This window comes from Chenopodium quinoa, unplaced genomic scaffold (genome assembly GCF_001683475.1).
Source record: "Chenopodium quinoa cultivar QQ74 unplaced genomic scaffold, ASM168347v1, whole genome shotgun sequence".
In the NCBI taxonomy this organism is placed as follows: domain Eukaryota; kingdom Viridiplantae; phylum Streptophyta; class Magnoliopsida; order Caryophyllales; family Amaranthaceae; genus Chenopodium; species Chenopodium quinoa.
In genome coordinates this window covers 577,698-601,727 of record NW_018745419.1, presented here as the reverse complement: position 1 = coordinate 601,727, position 24,030 = coordinate 577,698, and the positions used below count along the sequence as shown (strand labels likewise).

Below are 24,030 nucleotides of genomic sequence, written 5' to 3'. Positions count from 1 at the left end.
GGGTACGTGGTGGTTGCGTGGGGGTCCGACGATGTACGTGGCAGGGCTGGCGGTGACTAGGGTACGTGGTGGTTGGATGGGGTCCGACAAGGCTGGGCTAGGTGTTTTATTTTTTTTAATTTTGGTTTTTTTTTTAATTTTTTTTTTTAATTTTTTTTTGGACCAATCAGAACTTGACACTTGTCAAGTGACCTGGTATAATAGGTCATTGACTTTTGTTGACCGGTTAGGGATTGAGGAAAAAGAAGACCCCCCAAAGTTCGGATTATTCCAGTATAATTCAAAGTTGGGATTATTTTACCAAAATTGATGAAAGTTGGGATTATTATTTCTAATTTTTCCTAAAAATTATTCATTTCTTATTTCGAAAATCATTTATTTCATATCCTATTTATGAAAAACATCCAATCCAGTTTAATTTTCTCCATGATATTGGTCCAATAATTGTGTATTTGGATGGGGCTTGAAAAGAGCTTTCTAACGATATATTATTATAAGCCCAATTCTGAGTTATAACGAGAAAGTTATGGTCAAAATACTAAACTGGGTCTAAATGAGTTTTATGGGCGGCCCAATGATCATGTGGAGGGTCCATTAATTATAATTGTATTCCTAAAGTCTTTAAGATTTATCTTAGTTTTCTAGAATTATCTAGAAGTTATTTTAAGTTTTAAAGGGATTGAGACTAATAATTATAATTATTATTGATTTTGAAAAGATAAAGAATTCTATTTGGAATAAAACAAGTGTTTTAAAAGGATTAAATCCGGATTAATAATAAAATATTCGACTGACTCCCTCTTCTCTCTTTTCTCTCTTCTCTCTCTACTCTCTTTAGGGTTTTAATTTTCTTGGCCGTTTAGGCCGAAATTAGTCTAATTTCTTCAGAAATTAGACTATTTCCGACCCTTTTTCTTTGATTTAATTCACTTTTTTGTTATTTGATTTGTTTTGCTTTGTTTTGTTCTCTCCATTTGTGAGAGTGTGTGGGGGGTTTTCCAATTTCCTAGGATTTTGATTCTCATCTATGGATGAGAATTTTATTTTTAGGGTTTTGATAATAATTGAGAAGGTGATTTGGATTCATATGGTTTAGGGTTCGTCATCAACTCTACGATCACAACATCAGCGCAGATTGCAAATGTCTCTACTTGGAAAGATGCAAAGACAACGAAAATCACTCCTCGCGTCAAGTTTGAAGTGGTGGAGTGTGAGCTATGCCCGATATGCAAATTAGTTATGCTTTTGATTGTAAAATTAATGTTATTTTCTCTAGATCCGTGGTTTACAAATCTTTATTATTATTGTAGATGTCGTATGGCTATTTATTAATGATAATATTCTTCTTCTTGTAAAAAAAAAAAAGCGATTTAATAAAAGATATGTATCAACTCTAAGTAACTCAATTCAATTGGAGGAAGGACTCCGTACGGAATTTGTCATACAGCTTCTATCACGCCGTGATAGGTCCATCGCGCTGCAATAGGCCTGTCGATGTGTGATAAAGCTATCGCGTCGTGATAGCCCTGTCGCGCCGCAATGGAGCTGGTTCTACTCTGAGTCAAATTCATAATCTTTTCTTATCGTAACGGTCTTTTTTTCTAATAATAAGGACGATTTTCCCCGTTTTCAATCAATAATCACCCACAATCATCATCTCTATTTCTCTCTCTAAGCTTATAATCCTATTCTTTCTTTCTCTCTTGATTTCTAAGCCTAGCTTTTTCAAAATACACCATATGTTCATCATGAGACTTAGACACACATCACCAAGCTCAAAATTGCCTTAGACCTCGACGTGAAAGGTTGATAGTTCTAAGGGTTTGGTCCCTAATTTGTATTTCAATTAATATTATTTTTATCATTTGATCTAATATTTTCATTGAAGTTTCTAACGTGTGTATTCTTTTAATAGAAAGAGGTACAAGGCTTCAGAGTAAGTAATTTGATTACTTAACTATTCTTTTGATATAGAAATCATGCTTAGATTATTTTATTAATTCCTAGTATCATGTTAGGATGTCTTTATTGCTTTCTAGTATCATGTTAGGAATAAATCTTTAATTTTTATTGTTTAGTGACATGCTAAGATTTGTTATTAATCCTTTTAGTATCATGGCTAGGATCTTGCTAATAATATTATGCTTTGATGAGATTATTATGATGATGATTTGTGGAGTTAATATTATTATTGTTATTGCTGGATTAACCCATCTCTTGCAGGTTTAAAGGGAAATTTTACTTGAAATCATGCTTAATAAGATAATTAATAATTTTGTTTAGGCTAATATGATTTTAATTCAAGTGATCGCCAATAATAGATTTATTTGTGCATTAATAATGAACCAACATAAATTAAATATGCTTAGGATTAATATAATGATTGTATGTTGATCAAAAAGCGCACATGAATATGAAAAGAACAAAGTAAAGGCCTATTTAGGGCAAGTTTATTCTCTTTTAGGTTAGATTTGTACCTTCATCCCCGAGTTTCAGTCATGATTCAAGACTACTATGGAGTTAGCGATCTTTGTGATCATGAAGGGGTGTAACCTTTACCTCGTGAACGGTTTCTAAGTTCCTAAAAATTGTTGGTGACTCTTTTACTCTAACTTCCTTTCCTTTGGACACCACCATGCTTAAATGCATGATCATAGTGGGGCTCAAAGTTGAGTGTTTGAAATATTCCCTACAGTATGTTTAAAAGAGTTATAATTAGAATTATTGAGCATGATTCATGAAATTAATTCTCACCCATTTATTATTGGTGTTGAGTAAAGAGGTTAGTTTATTTATCTACTCGCTCAATTAAGTTGAGATTGAGTCAAGGAAGTTTCTTAGTGCATTCTGTACACCAACGTAGTAATTGTGCAATTTTGTGCACAAAACTAGACAAGGAACCATAATTAAAATAAACAGTATGTGCTCATTAATTATTCAAGTTTGAATTGGAAGTGTGTATTAAATATTGTTGTGTATGTTCTTGATTGATTGGTTGGAATCATCATTAGTTAAATTGGTAAATCACGTAAAGTGTAAGAGGATACGCACCAAAACTCTTAGAACGTATACACTTTGAATATGAACATATGGGGAGACTTATGTGACTTTATATTTGATCATAGCTTCTACATGGGTACAGGACGTTGTACTTTCTTTTATTATTAATGCGCTGGAATTCCGTCACCAAGTGTGACATAGTAGGTGCCAATTGAGGTAGCTTCTTGATCGGAAGCTCCATTTTTAATGGGCTATTTTAAAGGAAGGAAACTTATTCGATGCGTAATCCCAAGCTATTATTTATTAATTAATATTTCTAGTTATGAGTCAAAGGGAAGTTGACTTGTGATTGTATGGAGAGCATGTTTTAATTATTTTATCGATGATAGGATATTCACACTAGTACAAAAATGACCTAAGGTAACATCACATGGTATCACTTTGAAAGCTAGAAATTGTACTAAGTTATAAGTAACATTATTGTAACACTTTAACATTAGGTATCACTTGATTGTAACACTTTAATATTAAGTAATATTTTATTGTAACACTTTGATATTAAGTAACACTATTGTAAAACTTTGATACTAAGCAGTGATCACTAACTAAAGGTATTATTTTTAATTTTGTTTAGGAAAAAAAATGCCTTTCTTCATTAGCTCCCAAAACTTATTATTGGCATTTCGATTCAGTTGAACTCGCTTGCATTTCATTATTTCAGTCTCTCTTCACACTGCATTCTCCACCACAGCCCCCTCCATCGCAACCGTCTCCTCACCGGTGCTCTACCGTAGCTCTCCTCCACTAGAGCCCTCATCCACCGCAGACCTCGACCTCCAACAGGTTCAACTCCTCGTCTTCCTTTCTTTCCCAATGAAGCGCACTCCACGTTCTCCTCTGAGGCGACCTCATCTAAAACCAATTGAGGCGAATTATGATATCAATTGAGGTGAATTCTCTCAGGTAAAAGTTGATTCTCTATGCAATTATCGAATCTCAATTTCGCAATCCAGGGTTTATGTTTAATTTGGTTGTAAGTATATTCAATTTAGGGTTCTTCTAAACTCGATTATTATAATAAACTATTGCTTATAATTAATTTCTATTGAACTATTGCCTGTAAACTTAATTTTTACTGCCTTAGGTGTTAGAAATATGCATACGGGTTACTGTTGCTGTAGATTTCAGCTCCAAGAGGAAAAGTTTTCTATTTTATTTGGATAAATTTTTATGATATCCGGAACACCTACCTCGAGCAACCTTAGGGGAAATTTAAAAGGCAGATTATATGCCAATTTTAACAATGTAAGTTATCTTTGATATTTGATATTGCAGTGTCAATATTGTCAATCAAGGGTTTATTTTTTGGTGCTGATCCAGACAAGGGGTTTCTAAACTTCTATTATTCATTCTATTCTATTCTAAACTTTTGTTAATAGGATGGTTATGATGAAAATAATTGTTGTATAGGCGTTTGTTTGAGTTAATTAACATTCTAGCCAATTTTAATCTTTGATGATGTTTGTTAAACTAAGTGATATGTCACTGCAACATTTTTTGCTAAATTTTCCACGTTGATTTACTGAATTTTAATTCTAAAAATTTGGGAAGAATTGCTCAGATTACTGGACTTATATTACGATGCTCTGTATCTTCATAAAGGTGTTGTTCATTTGGGCATTTTACTCTTGTTGAAACTACATGCCTAAGGATAAGAATAATATTGAGGGGTTAAATATGAAGATAGGCATGTCAAAGCTAGAGGAATGTCCCAAGAATGGTATTCTCTTGTGAATGAAATTGCAAAAAGGCCTAAGTTTAGTATGATTAATAGACCATTGCTTGTGATATTTTTGGGAGTTTTAGCATGATTTATGTGCTATTGGTTGATGGTATATAATAGAAGAAATTGGGTCAAATTGAGGTACTTTGATGATAATTATAACTGCATATATGAATTTCTAATATTAGTGATTGTTTTTGGGTTTTCTCTTGGATTTATAATTTAATTAACTTTGATGTTTAATTATTGATATTTTTGAATTGATTTCTGGTTTTCAGTGATCTATGAATTTTAAGATCTAAATTTTCCATAATTTTTTTATTTATTTGTAGCAAGAATTTGAGTTTCTTAGAGTTGATGTATAGTGGATTCAATGATAGATGCAATTGCGGTGGTGAATTATTGTTCTTCATTCACTACACCTTTTTTCTAGTTTCATATATCTAACCAAAAAGAAGAATAAAAAGAGTAGGTTTAAAAAAAAGAATAAAAAGAGTATGACTTATTGATCATTTGATATCTTATTTATTTATTTCAATTTCTTAAATTCTAGAAATGTCATGATTATTCCTATTCTTACATATAAGACTCGATGGATTATTGAGGTTGGCCTTGGTTGGTGTCATCTAAGCTACAATCCGATGATAGCCATATTTTTATTGCAATTTCGGAAGAATAAGCGTCGTCTATACTGTACTTAATGTACATCCTGATAAACTATTTTATTTTAATTCAAACATTGTGTTTATCTGGCTCCTTATCATTGTTATTACACTTTACTAGGAAGAATTATGGTTGTTTGAAAGAGTGATGTCTCAAAAGCCCTTGAAAGATTAGATTATCCCAAAAGATTTTAATCTTTGATCAGGACTTAGGAGTATTCCTGAGTTGAGCAATTACCAAAATTTTATTAGACATACACATATATAGAACAATTAATAAATATATGGTGCACCACTCAGTCCACAATTATTATGATGTCTTGAGTATAACATATGAAAAAAAGTTTTTGATGTCTTTAGTATGAGTTCATGAGTTATAACCAAAAGTTTTTGTCCTGTGGAAATTTATTGTAAGGACAGACTCTGCTACTTAGAGCTACAATTTTCAAATAACATGTACCGATGATAGCCATGTTCATATGTTTGTTGGTTTTCTTCTATTATGAATTATTAGAATTTTATGATTTCATTTTTTGCTTTTCGAGCTCTTTTGATTCATCTATGAGTTGGTTTTACTTTTTTTTTTTTTTTTTTGTATTTTTTAATCTTTTAATTCACTTACCAAGGAAGACATGGCCTTTTTGTTACAGACCATAGTAGCCTAGGAAACATAAATTAACATAAACTACCTAATAATCTTACTTTTTTTTTTAGGAAACCTAATAATCTTACTTCAGACTACATATATTCTAATACAATAATAATAAGGAATTAACCTTTAACTTTATTTTTCAGTCTTACATGTTTTTTAATCCTTCTACGTGAAATTTAAATTGTTATTAACCCTAGCTCGCTGGTTCCATTGGCTCTGTGACTTTAGTATTGTCCTTTAAAGATGTCAATTTCATTAGTTTTTACTTCTACACATATTGAGTTATTTAATGTGATGGAATTGGACAGATTATTCGGATGATTCTTCGTTTGTTTGACTTTGCAGTAACAATATGATACTATGATTCTTGCCATATTGTGACTCAGATTATGGTTCAATAAAAATCATGAATACTTTTAATGATTTTCATGAATACTTTATTTCAGGGTGTCTGATATATGATGCTTTCACACATATATAGGATCAAATGGATCAAGATGAAGGATTGGAGTAGCAAGTAACGATGCCATAAGAAATACGTTTTGCATAAATGTAGCTTTCGATTGCTGTCTCTTTAGAACTATGCTCACTGCAATTTTTTTTTTCTTTTTTTTTTGGAATTTTGTGGTCTACAGGCTGAAGTTGACCTTTTCTTTTTGGATAATTAGATTTTAATGAATTTTTGTAACAAAATATGAAATTTTATTAATTCAAATTATTTTCTTTTGTATATGTTAATTTCACATTCATAGTTGTTATGTTAATATTATTTTTATATTCTTGAAAATAAGTCGAATATTGTAATATGTTACCTATTAATTAACAAGGTGCTACATTGATTTGTAAAAAGTGATACATAAGGTCGAATATAGTGATACTATATATCAAAAGATGATTGAAAAATGTTACCTATTAATACATAAAGTGTCACAATAGTTCACAAAAGTGATACATAATGTCTTATGAAGTGCTACAATATGATTGAAAAATGTTACTAAAGATAAGTAAGTGTTACATAAGAAATAAAAAGTAACACTTTAAAAATGATACTAATAATATAAAAAAGTGTTACATAAGAGGGTTTATTATATCACTTTTGAAAGTGTTACCATACGTTACCCAAAGTATTACATAAAACCTTAGGTAACATGGGCGGAAGTATCACCCATTAAAGTGTTATCTATTGTTTATAATAACACATTTACCACTTTATGTAACATTTTTTGAGTGTTACTTATAGTTAGTTTTGTACTAGTGTCATATTAGTGTGGTGCATATGTACTCATCTTTTGTTGATCCGTACTTTTGTGTTTGTGCTGGCTTTCCTTTGGTTAGCCTTATTGTGACCTATTTATATGGTGAGTAGAGGGTTGAAATAAAGGGAAAGTGGCAGGTACTCGATATGTTCATTTTATATAGTATTTTACCACCGTCCCTTGGTCATATTTAGATGTATTTTTTGGCTCTTTAGAGCCACTTTTATTACTAATATATTTTTCTAGTGTTTTTATAGATTTGGTATTGTTTTATAGAAATTGCAGATTTTAAGCATTTTCCCGGACTTATTGGAACCACTACGAGCATTAGAGAAATATGACCATCTTCCGTAGCCTAAGACCGGTTAAAGTCATCAAATCGGTGATTAAGGGCTCAACAAAGAAGAGACCAAGGCAATGGACTAAGTATTCAAGAGCGAAGGTGGAAACCCGGATTTGGGCCAAGAGAAGTAGCCCAAATCGAAGATCCTAATTGCCCAGACCTTCGCCTGACCGTCGGGTAGTGGCTCGTCCTGAGGCGCGCCTAGCCTGGTGAGGAAGGAAGGAAGGATAGAGTAGTGGCCTCGCCCTAAGGCGTGCCCGGCCGGGCGAGGTAGAAGGAAGAAAGGTAGCCTATTATCCTGATGCACTCCCGACCGGGCGCGAGCAAGCTTTACTCACTAAAAATGTGAGCCTGGCTTGGCGAATCTCCGCCCGAACAGGCGCATGTTTTCGAAGAGGATTTCGACCATTTTTACTTTGTTTTTAATTAGGATTTTTAGATTAAGTATAAATACATTTTGTTAAGCTATATATGATTACCTCCTCTAATTAGTTAATTTCTCACATTTAGTTTTAAGCTTTTGGATTATTACTCTTGTTCTCTCTCGCTACACTTTTGGTTTATGCTATTCATTACTTTCATTTACTTTGGTAATAATTTCTTCTCTTTTTATTTTCAGTATAATTGCTTTGATTAATCATGTCTTGTTTATTTGCTTTGCTTAGTTTAAATTTTAATATGTGTTAGTAGATCTATTTCTAGGGTTGTGGAGATCCATAATAATATGAAGGGGTGAATTATTATTGTTAATTTTGAATGCTTTGATTGATTTCCTATTGATTGATTTAATGATATGCAATTAGATTAGGTCTGGTTTAATTGTATGATTTTTGCAATATTGATTCGAGATCCGAGAGATGAGGATTGATGTTTAGGCTTAGTTTTAATAGGCAGTTTAATGTATACATGGTTAAGCCAAGATTCAAGAGATGCAATTTAATATCTGTAGATTTATTCTGTGGTTATAATACATAGAAAAAGTCCTTTATGATCTGATTAATTGATGCATTGATGATAGATTATTATGTTTTACCCTAGAATATTATTTATTGATGAACCTATACCCTAGGCTTTGTTCTATTTTTAATCACATAATTTTTAATCGCTTTAGTTTATTTATTCTCTTTAGTTTAATCCCTCTAAAAATAATTTGGTTGCTTAATAATTAGATTATATTAATTAATTAGGAATAGAAAGACTTGTTTCTCTGTGGAGTCGACCCTACTTCCCTATCTACTTTAGCTACAGGACCTGGACAATTCTTTTAATTAGGAGATACGACTTTATCCTATCAGTGCTTGAAGCATGAAGGGAAGAAGTGTACATAGTTACTTGCAATGCTTTCTTAGTTTTATATTATGAGTTATTGTATTATGGTTTATGGACTAACAATATTATGTTTATTGATTTATAAGTTGGATTTTAAAAAGGGTCATATTTGGATTGGCTCCAACTTGTGAACAATTTAATTTTACTCTTTTTTTGAGGTTGTGAACTCAAGTTTTATTTCTTAAAAGTTAGTTTTTATTTTAGTCTTCTAATGTTTGACTTTGAAAATTAGCCTTAGCATTTAGCATAGTGGTGGTAATATTTTGGATATTTCCTAAAAAGGGTTTTATTTAGAGTAGAAAGTATATTTTTTTTTTAAAAAAAAAGGAAATTTACAAGGTACTACAGATTGTATGTACTATCTAGCAAGGTATCTATCCTCTCTTTAAAACCATAGGCTTCCATATTGAATTTTAGGAGGGTTATCCATTAGTTTTTACCGGCGAAAAGCCCCAATATTTGTTTCTTTTATGTTTTTCTCTGCACTACTCTTTTTTTTTTTTTTTTTTGGAATAGGGAGGGGTGATTTCTTTAAATAATAATAATCATTCGGCAGTTACAATCATCCTTTTTGAGATCTAAATTCTCAATACAAGAAATAAACACCACTAAACTAATGGCATCGCTTTTGAACTGATTCTGGATAATTTAGATGTCTTTGCATCGTTCTTGACGGAGCTCCATTGATTTATAGTCGCAAAAGTGATAAAACTTGATTGGACATCAAAAACTGCCAATTTGCAAGACAAATGTTCGAAATCTGCACCCCTATACCAACAGACCCGCAATTCCACAAATTTGCAAGAAGAATCTTCCAAATTTGTAAACCTGCACACACTAAAAACAAACAATACTAAACCCTACATGGAGGGACCGTCCAAACCTACATGGAGGGATTGACTATAATCACCATACAATTGGTGATCTTTATTTGCTAAAAACATTATATTAAAGAAGAATTTGAAGCTTACCATCAATAATAAAAAAAAAAAAAAAAAAAAAACAATGGCAGCCCCTAAGTTTAACTATTGTGGCTAGGTTTAAAGAGAAAACGGAGAAAATTTTAGGGTTTTCTTACTTGATTTTTGATTTGTTACTTTTGTTTGTTTTTTGGTTCATAATAACTCTTCCTCTTTAGGAGGAACTTTCACCCCCCAAGACACTGCGTTTTTCTCCTTCTTTAAGGGAATCTAATTTTTTTTTCAAAAGACAAAGTTTTTCTTCTCCTCTTTTAAAGCAAGTTTGCTTTATTTACTTGATGGATTGTCGTGAAACTATTTCATTGTAAAAAATTATACGGGATTGAAACTTCATTTACCAATTTCTCGATTACAATAAAAAAATCAGATGAAAATAATCGTCATGACTAAGGGTGCGTATGATGCGAGTCGAGTTCGAGTTTGGGGTATCTCGACTTCATTCGTTAGCATATCGAGTCGAGTTCTGACCGAGCTTTGACCGAGTCGAGATTTGACCGAATCGATCTCGAGTAGCTTGTTAATTGATTTGGTCTTAGGGCTTGTTCACATTTACTAAAATGAGTTGAATTGAACTGAATTGAACTGAACCAATTAGAGATGAACTGAACTGAACTAAATTGATTGGAGCTGAGCTGAACTGAACTGAACTGAAGTGAATTGAAATGAACTGAGCTGAAATGAATATTTTATGAAAGAGGAAAATTAGGAGCTGAACTGAATTGAACTAATTGGAACTGAACTGAGCTAAACTGAACTGAACTGAACTGAAATAAAGTAAATGTGAACAGGCCCTTCTAAATAGCGTAAAATTTATTTTTTCTCTTTAATTTTGTATCATAAGAAGTATACATGTGATGATATGAGTACGTAAATGATATATATTTATTAATTATTATTGCAAAATAAAGTTATTGAATCAAAATATTTTTAATTTGATTAAATATAATAATGTATAAAAGAATGACTTTCTCACCAATTTTTGTGTAGAGTATTGAAATATTCGACTCGGCTCATTAACATTTCGAGCCAATTTAAGCTTAATCTTTTTACACTTTTGATTAACCAAAAAGAAAAATAATGCATCTAAATTAAAAATTTCAAGTATAGAAAGTAATATATACTACCTCCGTTACATATTATTTGCAACGATTAGACATTTTTCCTCTTTATTTTATGTCAAATCGTTGCAAATAATATTGGAGGTAGTAGTAAATTTATTTTTTATTTATTTATTGTTTAATCACAATCCTTCTTGACTCTTCAAGAGCTGTAGACTCTCCATAGTCAAAATCAACAGTACCAAACCTACTCAACTCACCAATCATCATCGTGTTCGTAAAATTTAGCTAACAAATCTATGGCTAAATCTTTCACTTTAGCACTACCACAGCCACAGTCACAGAATCTGAATCAAATTCTAAATTCCCAACTTAATAATAAACACACAATTATCTCCCCATCATCATATTCATGGACCCGAATTTCCAGCTCAATATTCCGAAATCCCAATTGTATAAATATAACTAATAATAATGTCAATAACTATGTACATTATAGAAGATTCTCCAGTATTTTTGCTTCTCCAGTTTCTTCTATTTCTTATTGTTATTTTCCTCTTTACTCGAATTGCAATTCTCTTCGTTTTCCTTCTCTTTCTTTACTTCCTTTGCGCCGATCTTGTTTATCTTCTCTTCGGTTTTCGATGATGTCTCAGAATGATGAACATGGCGCACCCATCAGTCAGGATTCTAACAAAACAGTAAGAATTTTTATTATAATTTCTTTCTTATTTATATTTATATAATTCCCAATTATTGTTTAAGGGTAATTTGTTGTTTAATTTGGTTGCTATTTGTAAAATTTTGATTTTTGTTGGTGTAATTTTCTGGGGTTTATCTGTAGATTTCTAATGTTGTTTCAATTCCCAGTTTTCGTTTAAGGGTAATTTGTTGTTTAATTTGATTGCTCTTAGTAAAATTTTTATTTTTGTTGGTGTTATTTTCTTGATTTTTCTGTATATTTCTAATGTTGTAACAATTATATTTTTCTTTTATATGGTGGGTTATATTGAGATGATTTGGTACATAATTGATTTTTAATGTTGTAAATTTGATATGTTATTCAGAATTTTGGTGATTTAATTGTTATTATTTTCTTTCCTACCAGTGATTGATGTTTGTTGAATAATGATTTTTATAAGAACGTGTATTAATTGACTACAAACATTTGATAGCTAGGCAAGTTAGCTGAAACATTAGTTATCGATTGAAATGGCATGCTTTGTTTTCCTGATTTCCACTTATCTGAACGTAGTCTGATATGTAATACGAAGTAATGAGGAATGTTGATACTTAACTGATTTTTCAATCATGAATGTGTGGGACTATTAATAAATTCATTAAATTTACCCAATTTCTGAAGTGATCTTGCGCATTTAGAAATGTTTTAGGCCATCTGGTTGGAAATTATAAAAGTGGATCGAATTATTTTTCTTAAAATTTTCTGAATAAACTGAAATCCATTTCTTTTTGAGACTTAAGCTTTTTGTTGTTGTTTTGGGCAGGTAAGATGTATGATCAAGGGCCGAGTTCAAGGAGTGTTCTACAGAAATTGGACGATTGAGAATGCAAATCAATTGGGTTTGAAGGGTTGGGTGAGAAATAGGAGAGATGGGTCTGTGGAAGCTCTTTTTTCGGGCAAGGCTGAAGTCGTGGATGAGATGGTGCAGCGTTGTCGCCGTGGACCACCTGATGCTATGGTTACTGCCCTTAATGTTGATCCTTCAAATGAGGATCCTGGATCAGGTTTTGAGCGCAAACCCACTATATGAACTTGACATCATAGATGAACTAAAGTACGTTATTATTTCATAAATCCTGTGAATCTTGGATCAAGTGTGAATGTTTGATCACCTATGATTCTGAGAACATTTAGCAAGATTCTTGGTCTGGCTGTGAATCTTGTTACTGCTTCACCACGTTACATTTATGGCATAATGCATTGTCACATGAGATTTTCGGTGTTTATCTCAAGCACTTGGCATTTCCGTAAGGACACTGTGCTCTTAGACTACCAAAAATAAATCTTTAACTTATGACGTGGCTGAGTTCAATCGTTGGATAAGTTTTTTAGTTCTTTGATGAGATTCATTAGTCATTACAGAATTAAGTCATGCCCAATATTTTGAGGTGTACCAGTTTCAAGTGATCTTGTGCTGAACTGTTTAGTTGAATAGCCTTTGCAACATTCGATGTCTCAGTTTATGAATCCTCGGTTCCACTTCTGTCTTTGGCTGTCATGAATCAGTTGTTGACGCCTATGTTCGACTACTCTGGCTCTTCTTCTCAGCTTTCCTCCAGGATTTAGATATAATGGTGCTGCTTTTGAGTTAAATTTTCATTTTCTCATCATCCAACATCATTCTATTTCCACAACTCTTTTAATGTACCCTTAGATGATCTCAAGCGAGGGAGGGGACATACCAATTTGTCCCCATATTTTTTCTTAAATGATACTGTACCAATTTGCTATCGAAAATTTTCAATGTACTTATTTAGTTAACTATAAAAAATGAAATCAATTTGCTGTTGAATTTTTTTAGAATATTGATGGTTAAAGATGTATATTTAAAATAGGCAAAATTGGCCTCAACACTCTGAAGTTTGGCGAAGGTGCACTGAGCACCTTCAACTTTACACAGTAGTTAAAACACCACAAAGTACAAATGCAAGAGTAGTGCGTGTCTTTAATGAAATTTTTCGACCAAAAAAGTTGCCTGAGAACGGAATCTATTATTTTAATTTATTATTTGCTCCCTCTTAATTTTTTTTTTCTCCCTTTAATCCTAAAACTAAACCTCACATGACACCCTCTTTCTTTTTTTTTTTTTTTTTTTTTTTTTTGAAACCTGCCTGACCCTCTTCTTATCATCCAAATTCTTCCCCAATTTGAAAACCCTCTTCTCATATTCTAGTTCTTCCCTAATTTGAAAACCCTAAAAAGTTTCGAATTGAAATTATTCCCCAATTATTGAAGCATGAGCTCAACGCCAACCACTTCGTTTAGGAGGAAATCGAATTCTCGTGCAAATGTGAGGGTGTATTGTGGACATCGATTGCCTGCTGCAATTCGCACTGCGTGGAAGTTCAATGAAAATCAAGGGAAGCGTTTCTATGGGTGTTCAAAGTGGAAGGCAATTGGAATTTGAAATGTCAGTGTTAATTTTTTTGATTTGGAATGGAATGAAGTAGATTCATTTGGAAATGCAGGTTGATGATTACAAGTTTTTTGAGTGGATTGATAAGGAAGACTATGGACCTCGCGCAATTGAAGTAATTAATGGTTTAGTTGTAGATAATAAGATGATGGAAGCTGAATTGGAGCATCTGGAGAAAAACACACGCACTCAAAAGCAAGCATATGAATATGGGGTAAAACTAAGAGCACTTAAAGATGAGAACAAGACATTGAAGCAACAACTCAAGGCTATGAGTGGAAGAGAAAGGGGCTATATTGTAGCAATCTGCATTTGTTGGATAAGCTTCGTTTTTTTTTTTTTTTTTTTTTTTTTTTTTTTTTTTTTGTGCAAGACTGTAGGTTGGTGAAGATGTAGTTGAATTAAGTAGGGTGGGTAGTAGTATATGAAAAGGTATAATAGTATGTATTACAGTATTTGAATATGTAGTACTGTGATCGAAATTTGTGTGGGAAACCAAGATATACTCTTTTTAATTCATGAAACGAAATGAAAACAGGTTTTGTTTCATATTTTATTTGTTGTTATTGTATTGTGTGATAGTATAATAAAATAAGGACCAATAATGGTAAAACCAACATGTGTACTTTTATGCTTTTACAAGGACAAAAACTAATTGTTTTAGATCCGAACTTTGACTAGCCCAGTATCCCAAAAAATGTACATTCAAAATACCAACTCCAAGCATTAAATCTGCCATGGCTGAAGTTTCAAGGTTGCTGAGCTGCTGTTGAAGCTTGTGTTCCCACTTCTCCACAGTCTGTTAGAATGGAGTTAGTTCCTTTTCTTGGTTTGCCCCTCCCTCTATGTGGTTCTGAAGCTACTTTTTGTCTTGCAAATGCAGATCTTGTGGTACATGTATGTACAACAGATTTGTTCCCGGCCGGTGTTCTTGTTGCTTTCTTGGTAGGAGCTGCAGCAGTTGCAAATGCAGATTGGTTTTTATTTTCTTCCTCTTTTGCTTACCTGAAGAAAGAGATTAGTTGTTAGTAGTAAGTAGTAGCTCTCAATAGTTATAGATAGTCATAGATAAGGTTGAAGATTACCTGCAATTGGTTTGTTGGTGTACTATCACTTGGTTTGAGAGGACATTTTCTTTTGGTATGCATCTTTAACTTGCAGACACTACAACTCATTTTCAAACCATGCCTGCTTAATTTTCATGGCTTTTCTTGTCTTTCATGGGGAGCTTTTTTCCTAGCCTTTCTTAGTCTTCCTGCTCCTATTTTTATCTCACGTGGGTGCAATGGGAAAATTACATGTTCCCAGTGATTCTCTCCCCTTAGTGGTTTAATTGAACCACTATATGCTTCCAGATACTTTGCCTTAGTAAGCCTTGCATCTACATAATCCTCACATGGTACTCTTAGCCAGCTACATGCTGCAATGGCATAACAACAAGGGAAACCATGTAGGTCCCACCGTCTGCATGTAAGTGCATGTCTTTAAATCTAAATTAACCACCACTACTACAAAAAGAGTGATTTTTGGACGCAATTGGTTCGACGCTATTGAAGTGGCGTCAGTGTATAATTTTTGGTTCCGTCTTTTCGCGACGCTTTTTTCGTCGGAAATTTTTCTCGACACTTTTGAATTTTTTTTAATGAAATAATTAGCGGGTTTGTGTATTTTCACACTCAGTCGAATTAGGTTCCCAATGAAACTGCCCATCTATTCTGCTCTCCTCTAAACTTGGAATCCATCACCACTTTCATCAGCGACAAAAAAAATCACAAATTTTAGGTTAATTTCTGGGTTTTGCTTGCTAAATTTCAAGGAATTTGGGGTTTTGTGGCTCGTCACTTTCATAAAGTTGAGGTATTAATTTACAATTTGCTGAACAATATTGTTGCTAGGTATATATCTCTATCGTTTTTGGCACCTAATATATCACAATTCTCTAAATTTTCGTTAAAATTGGGAATTATTTGTTTGCATGTCTTCGATTTTGCGTTGGTGAAGAACAAGAATCAATCTCTTATTGCGAGGTAATTTTTTGCCCTTAATTAGATAAATTAATTTCTTTTTATGTTGTTTTTTTTCGTGAATTCTGTTTTTAAATCCAAGTTTTCATGTTTTTTTTTTTCAAATTGTTTTTTGGTTTTTGTTATGATTTTTATGGCGTTTTAGGGTTTTAGTTTGGAATGTTATGGGTTTTTTATATGAATATTATAGGCTTTGAATTTTCTGGTTTTTGATATGAATTTTGTAGGCTTTGAATTTTATGGGTTTTTGATATGAATTTTATGGGTTTTTGATATGAGTTTTCTTGTTTTTCTATGGTGATTTTGTGGCTGATGATTGCATTCTGTCTTCGCATGCTCTACTCTTAGAAGCAATACTCATTCCCTTATAAATCATTAGACAACAACCCCAATACTCACGGCCTGCTGCTGATGAATCAAGTCTTATTGTTAAGAATGTATAAGTTTGTTTGTTCGTTATTATGATATGTATAGAGCCAAGGAAGCAGTGTGAACGGGACATGATCCTAGGTTTGGGAACTTTGGGTATAGTTGAAATTGATAATTGCTGATTAAATGTTATCCCTTGCACAAAGCTGGAAGTTTTTTGTTTAGTTTAGATCATTGTATTATTCTAATTTTGATAATGCCACTATGCTCTTCCTATATTGCTCATCTAATTTTGATTGTTTTTTCTGTATACTTTTCCATGTGCTCATATCTCTGTCTCTCATAGTCTTTTACCTCACGAGTCCATGAAAATGTGGAAGATAAAGGCTACCTCCACCAAGACATTCTTGTAGTTTGGTAGTTTGGAAGCTGAAAAGGTCTTATTGAAAATTTGATTGTACTTTATAGGAATCTAATATCTATATTTATATCAGGTATAAGAAAATAATGTTACTTTATCTGTGGTAAATTGTTTTAGGGGGGTAAAAATAATTCCAAAAAGTAGACCCGTTGATAAGGATACCAATCTGAAACACTAATGTTGGCTACAATCTGATCACTACTGCCTCCCCTAGCCTAGTTCTCTTTCATTGCCTATATTTTTTTAGCTCTTGTTTTGGATCAAGAATCTGAAATATTGACAATTGCTCAGTGATGACAATTGCCTCTTAGAGGTAAAAGTAAGCAATGTATGAATTTACATAATTGACAGAAATTTATGTGCAGAAAGCTTACTTCTAAGGTGGAACACTGTTAATTAACTTGTCATAAATGATTTGCATTATGTTTAAACAACTCTATGATGTTTGGAGGGAAGCATGAGGCTAAATTTTTTCTTTATAAACAGATATTTCCTTTGATATTGTTGCAGCTGTAGATTTCTGGTTGAGAGTTACATTTCGCTTGTGGTTTTAGACAAGCCAAAGTTTATTAAGGTACGATTTTCATTGCATCAAACATCGATATATTCATAATCTTGTCTGATTTTGTTATGGTTGGGTAATTGACAGTGAAAATGCAGTTGTACATCATCCTGAAAGTCTCAATTTTATACATTTTATATTTAGTCTATATATGCAGTCCTAGTAGACTCCTATTGTTGTCTAGCAAAGATAGATTACCAAAATGGATGTGTGTGAGTTAGTTGGATTTGAATAGCTTGATGCCTCGACTTACCTTTTTTTGTTCACTATCTACGACACTACATGTAAGGCCGTGGACAATTGTATTAAGGAATTTCAGAATTGTTGCATTTTGTCTTCCTATGAGCTCTCACTCATTCCCTTGCCCAATACTCATGACCTGCTACTGTATTGGTGCCTTGGTGCCTGTTTTCTATTTAAAATCTATGTATATCAAGGGTTTACTGTTGTATATTCTATTAAAGCCGGTGGTTATGAATATAGTGTTGTATACTCTATTTGTAAGCTTTTTTTTGTTGTTGCATGTTTCTTTCTAATTTTCTTCTTTCACCCACAACAAGTTTGTAGACTTGAATTACTTATTGTCATTGTTTTTGTTTGGCAATTAACTATATACTTCTTTGTAGACATGGATAGTAGTTGGATTGATTTACCAAGAGGTGATCCTGGTTATTTTAAAGGTTGCATGAAATTCTTGGAACTTGCTAAAGAGACTCTTTTACCAAATACATGGGAAATTAAATGCCCATGTAATAAGTGCAAGTTAAATAAAACGAATTCTGTAGAAGAAGTTGGAGGGCATATTTTATTTTATGGTTTTTATAAAAACTATAGAAATTGGATATTTCATCGTAAAGATGAAGGGAGTAAGACCTATGATCTAAGTTATGATCAAGTGAATGCAGTAGGTCGAGATGATATGGACGGGTTACTAAGAGCAGCTTTTAGATTTAATACACAACAAACCGACAAAACTCAAGATCCATCATTTAATGAACAAAGTATTGAGGATGACAATTCATATGACATGGATGAGGGGTTTACCATTTATCGCGAGGTAGATGATGAGTATCAATCAACTTTCTCAAATGAAGAACAGGCAAAGTATAAAAATCTCATGGAAGCTTCTGAAAAAGGCCTATACGAGGGGTGTACTACTTTTTCGAAACTTTCATTTCTATTGCATTTGATTCACCTAAAGTGTATGTTCCATTGGTCTGCAGAGTCATTTAGTAAATTACTTGAACTTCTAATTGACGCATTTCCCGTTATATGTCATTTTATTTAATCTCTAACATTATTTAATCTACTAAACGGGAAAGTAAGGACAATATTTACCTTATTGTTTACTCTACTAAACGTTATTTAATCTCTAACTAAAAAATCTGAAAATGTGATTGCAGACTATGTTAGCATACGGTAAAAAGGCACGAGCTTGTCAAAATCAGATTCATACATCTGGCTCTAAAAGTTTTGCAAACCAACAAGCTGATTATGTATGGAATATATATGTCATTTTATATTTACTTAGGATATTAGTAAGAGCAAAGCCAAGTTATATGCGTTATATACTATTGTACACATATTTAATGCTTGTTTTGCCTTATTATTTATAGGAAGATGAACATGGACAAAAAAAGAGCTTGTTAGCGCTGTGGATTAAAACCCATGCGGGTAAAGACGGAAAATTTCTTCCTGACACAGTCACTCAAGATTTTGTGGTATGGTTTTGTGACAGATTTCTGGAATCATTTTGTGTAGATTTTGTGGTGTGATTTTGTGTTATTTGTGGTCTTACATTACTCCTAAATGTTGGTATAGGATGATATTAAAGCTAAGGTTGAAGAGTTGAGGATGGTGCACCCTAAGATGTCTGAACAAGAGCTCGAAGATGAAGCATTTCAGCAAACTATGTATGGCAATGAGATTCCCGATTGTTCGGTGGGTTACAGACTAGGGGTTAAAAAGGGGGACATTTATGGAGTACGTGGTGTGTTAAGGAAGGAAGGCTATGGAAAAGTTCAAAAGAGGACTATTGTGATGGATAGTGTTAAAGAAGAAGTGAATGCTTTACACAAAAAAAATGATACACTATCTCAAGAAAATGAAAAGCTGAAAGACGAGGTCGGACACAACAATCTTCTTCTTAAAGCGCTTGTTGGACAATTTTCTCAGATTGTAGGTGCAGTTCGTCAAGGGAATGCATCTCCGGGTCTTCTAAACAAAGCATCTGAATTCTTAGGAAAGGCAAAACATCAGGTAACAAAGTCACATTTCTCTTTATGTGTGTGAAAGTCAGAGCTTGTGTGAATGCTTGCTTGTGGTGTGTGTGTGTGTGTGTGTGTGTGTGTGTGTGCCCTGCTCCCCTGCTACTGCTTGTCCTGCTTCCCTGCTGCTTTTATACTGCATGTCTGCCCTGCTCCCCTGCTACTTGCTGTAAAGCTCCCCCGCTGCTTGCTGTAAAGATTAAATTAAGTAACATTTAGAGCCACTTTTTGGAGGAAAGCCCTCAACAATTTCAGAACTGAAATCCAGAACTGAAATCCAGAACTGAATTCAGATCTGAATTTCAGAACTGAATTCAGAAATGAATCCAGAGCTGAATTCAAGAACTGAACTCAGAACTGAATGCAGAGCTGATCTTCAGAATTCAGTTCTGAATTGCAGCTCTTCAGAATTCAGTTCTGGAATTCAGTTCTGAACATCAGAATTCAGAGCTGATCTTCAGAATTCAGAGCTGATCTTCAGAAATCAGTTCTGGAATTCAGTTCTGAATTGCAGCTCTGAACATCAGAACTTGTGTGTGTGTGATTATATTTCAGAGCTTGTGTGTGTGTGTGTGTCATCAGATTTTGTCTTTTTGATCAAATTTATTTCTTGTTATTTCAACTATGATGCATTGATGTTTGTTATTCTTAAGTGTTGTTGCTGTTTGCTTTTGTTAGTTTGCTTTAAGCTATCATCAATTTGACTTTCAGCTTTATTATGGCTGAAGTTTGGGGATAAAAATGTCTTTGTTGTTAGAGTTGTTACCTCCCCCATTTTGAATTTGTTATGTGATTGTTGAGGTCTGATGATTTTACTTGCTCTAATTTTTACAAAAAAAAAAAAATACAAAATTTCTCATAAAAGATGGATGAATAAATAAGATAAGTAAAATGAAAGTGAGATGAATTCAAACAAAGCTGATGTACATATATCTATATGAAGTATGAACTGATTGTGATCAAGTTATTCATATGTGTAATGGTGGTTGCTCTGGTTATTTCTTCGTTATAATTGTTGAGTGTCTCATCCAGTTTCAGATACATCGTCTACTCCCCTTTTGAAACAAATTTTTTTCTTATCTGATACCCCATCTACATCTTGATAAACCAAAGGCTTTTGCAGTCTCAAAAGGTTTCTGGTCAGACATAAGAAAAGGAACATGTGTATAATAACGGTTACAATTGGTACAGCCAAGAGCACTTTACAAAATATAATTCTTTTCTTTGTATGATAGCTTTGTTGTGTTTATATTATGTTGTCTGTTGAAGACTTGATATAATTTGGGAATACACACATACAATGCAATTATAATGACTTAAAATTTTCAAAATATCTTCATGGAAGTATATGTATTAATTTTCTTTTTTACTAAGTATATGCATTAAGTTATATAAAGTACTTTGTATGAAATTAAACAATGAGAGAAAATAATGATCAAGAATTATACATAGACTCACTACGAAATAAGGTGAAGAGAACTAATCATAAGTCAAGGTGCAACGGACAGCGCACTAACTCAACAATATTCAAGCAAAAGAGAAGAGAAATAGGCAGAAGACAGTTGATTGTATTGAAATAGCCCAAAGGCTTTGAGAGAAAATTACAACTACAACTACTAAGCTAGCACAAACTTTTCTGAATGAATTCTTTCTCCCCTACAAACTTTCTATTTAACTCCTTACAAGTTACTACATGTGACTTAGATTTAATTACTACCATAACCACTTTTGTCTTCTTGCCATAAGCTGCCAAGGAATTTGCTGAAAAGTACTTTAGTTGTCCCCTGCCCTTGCTTGTGACTGTTGTTGGTTGCTTGGTGAGTGGTGAGTGCCCCTCTGTGGCTGTGGCTGTCCTCTTCTGCTGTATGTTGCTGGATGGGTGGCTTGGTGGGTTGGTGTGTTGCACAAGGGTGAAGGAAAAACAGGGAAATTCCCAAGCACTTTTTATTTGAATTTTGATGGGGTTGTACATCTCACTTTACCATGGCCGGTTAACTTATACAAAATTCAATCAATGAGAGAAGATAACGATCAAGATTTGTATATAGTAGCTCTGATTTATTTATGTATTTGTGCATAAGAATGGATCATGTTGCGTAGGGGGCTGTTACTAAGTGCTTTTGGTTACTTAATAACCCTTTTAAAATAATAGTTTCCCCAAATTACCAAGCTTAGAGTGTAATGTACTATATTGTGTAATGTACTAATTTATACTTTGTATTTTTTTTTTTTTTTTTTTTTAAGATTGGAAAAGGCAATGTAGGTGCAACAAGAGAATAGGCCAGGACACTTGAGCATCAACAAGCGACTATATCGTCTATAAGGCCATCATCTATCTATTTTGGTTTTTAGTCTTATATTAGTGATGTAATTATTTAGGGACAACTAAAGTACTACTTATTATCTATTTTGGTTTTTAGTCTTATATTAGTGATGTAATTATTTATTTTAGTGATGTTTTCTTTTATAAATTTGGTAATTAAGTACTACGTACTCTTATTATTGTTAATTAATTTTCTTTTAATCTAGTTATATAGAATATTTGTTTATTATTATTTTTATGTTATTAATTAATATAATTTATGATAAATTTAAATAACTATAATGTATGTATGATGATAATAATTTAATAAAAGGAAAAAAAAAAAGCTTAACAAAAAATTCTAGACGCTTTTTAGTCTACATATTTGCACATTTTCAAATTTCAAAGAGTTTCCCGCCATACCATAGGCTGACACGAATAAACGCAAGACAACAAAAAGCGTCGCTAAATTTGATTATGTGGACAGGAAAAAGCGTCGCTAAAAAACTACACATTTGGGATATTGCGCGAAATACGTAATTTTCGACGCTTCGTATATTAGTTTGGATACTAAAAGGCGTCGAGAATCTCGACGCTTTTTGGTGTCCTTGAACAATTTTCGACTCACGGATTTTCGACGCTTTTTTGCAGCGTCGAGAAATAATTTTTCGACGCTTTTTAGCGTCGAAAAAAGGCCTAAAAAGCGTCCAGAAAACGCGCTTTTTGTAGTAGACTAAAACTTCCATGTCATGAAGAACTTCACACTCTATTCTTCCAGATGCCAATGCAGCGCAACACATGGCATACTCTTAATTTGTTTTTTTTCAAGTCTTTTCCTTATTCTTGGATAGATTATGTCTTTAGCTCTCTCCATTAGAGTTTTCTTCATGAATAACCTCTCCATATAAGCCCTTCTTATGTCTTCAAGCATGTGTATTATTGGTTTAGATCTAGCTTCTAGTATCCACCCATTGAAGGTCTCTACTAGGTTATTTACCACTAGGTTGCACTTAGTGGCTATTCAGAATCCATATCTGCAAAAAGTTTGAGGGTTTTGTTTGATGAAGTCTTCTACACGGATTGTTTTCATTTCTTCAAGAGCCTTTTCATGGCCTGCCTTGTTGTATGCATACACTGCCCTCTAGAACAGCTTCTTCAACTCATCACCTCCATGTTTCTTCTGCCATGGTGGGTATATGTGCCTTGCACATAGTCTGCGTTCCACAAGTGGAAACCAAAGCTTCACTGCTGCCAAGAATTTTGTTTAGCATAGTTACACAAGTTGTTAGGGTAATATGTAAGGAAATTAAAGTTTTACATTACCTTATGTTGATCAGAAATAACTTTGCTATCTTCTCCACCAAAGTCAGGCATATCATGTTTTAGTTTTTCTAAGAACCAAGACAATGAGTCATTATTTTCAGTCTCTACCACAGTCCAAGCAACTGGAAACATTTGGTTGTTTCCATCACGACCAATTGCAGTTAGCAATTGCCCCCCCCCCCCCAAAGAAAGTTTTGAGAAAGCAACCGTCAATGCATAACACCTTCCCGTAACTAGACATGTACCCTTCCCGTAGAGCTGGAAAGCTGATGTACAATCTTTTAAAAACATGATCACCATCCTTTTCTCTTTCAGTTGTCTGCAATTGCAACCTCATACCATCATCACTCTTTTTCAACTCAAACAGATAAGTGGCCAGCTGAGAGTAATGATCAAACAAGTTACCATGAAGTATCTTATGAGGAAGAGATTTAACTATGTAGCAATTCCACTTTGAGAGTCTAACCCCAAACCTTTCCATCACATCTTTTTCCAACTTTTTCCTTGACTAGTTAGGATTGTCTCTGAATTTCTACAAATA

General features: G+C 33.1%; 2 protein-coding genes across 2 annotated transcripts; both read left to right on the top strand.

Moving 5' to 3' along the window:
* Nucleotides 1–11,264: 11,264 nt before the first annotated feature.
* LOC110713522 lies at nucleotides 11,265–16,078 on the top strand. The gene is made up of 2 exons (XM_021891968.1): nucleotides 11,265–11,764; nucleotides 12,569–16,078. Exons 1-2 carry the CDS (start codon nucleotides 11,363–11,365, stop codon nucleotides 12,833–12,835), a joined length of 669 nt encoding a protein of 222 aa, XP_021747660.1. The 5' UTR covers nucleotides 11,265–11,362; the 3' UTR covers nucleotides 12,836–16,078.
* Nucleotides 14,042–22,342, top strand: LOC110713502. Its single transcript, XM_021891947.1, has 9 exons — nucleotides 14,042–14,197; nucleotides 14,274–14,519; nucleotides 15,020–15,118; nucleotides 16,004–16,078; nucleotides 16,223–16,248; nucleotides 17,546–17,609; nucleotides 19,214–19,318; nucleotides 19,419–19,856; nucleotides 22,109–22,342. Exons 1-9 carry the CDS (start codon nucleotides 14,042–14,044, stop codon nucleotides 22,142–22,144), a joined length of 1,245 nt encoding a protein of 414 aa, XP_021747639.1. The 3' UTR covers nucleotides 22,145–22,342.
* The last annotated feature ends 1,688 nt before the right edge of the window (nucleotides 22,343–24,030 follow it).

Bases quoted from the DNA above. Each gene is read 5' to 3' on its own strand.
- LOC110713522 (XM_021891968.1), top strand. From the start codon at position 11,363: ATGGCTAAATCTTTCACTTTAGCACTACCACAGCCACAGTCACAGAAT. The intron at 11,765-12,568 runs GTAAGAATTTTT...TGTTTTGGGCAG, and splicing joins GTCAGGATTCTAACAAAACA to GTAAGATGTATGATCAAGGG.
- LOC110713502 (XM_021891947.1), top strand. From the start codon at position 14,042: ATGAGCTCAACGCCAACCACTTCGTTTAGGAGGAAATCGAATTCTCGT. The intron at 16,249-17,545 runs GTAATTTTTTGC...ATATTGTTGCAG, and splicing joins AATCAATCTCTTATTGCGAG to CTGTAGATTTCTGGTTGAGA. The intron at 17,610-19,213 runs GTACGATTTTCA...TATTATTTATAG, and splicing joins ACAAGCCAAAGTTTATTAAG to GAAGATGAACATGGACAAAA.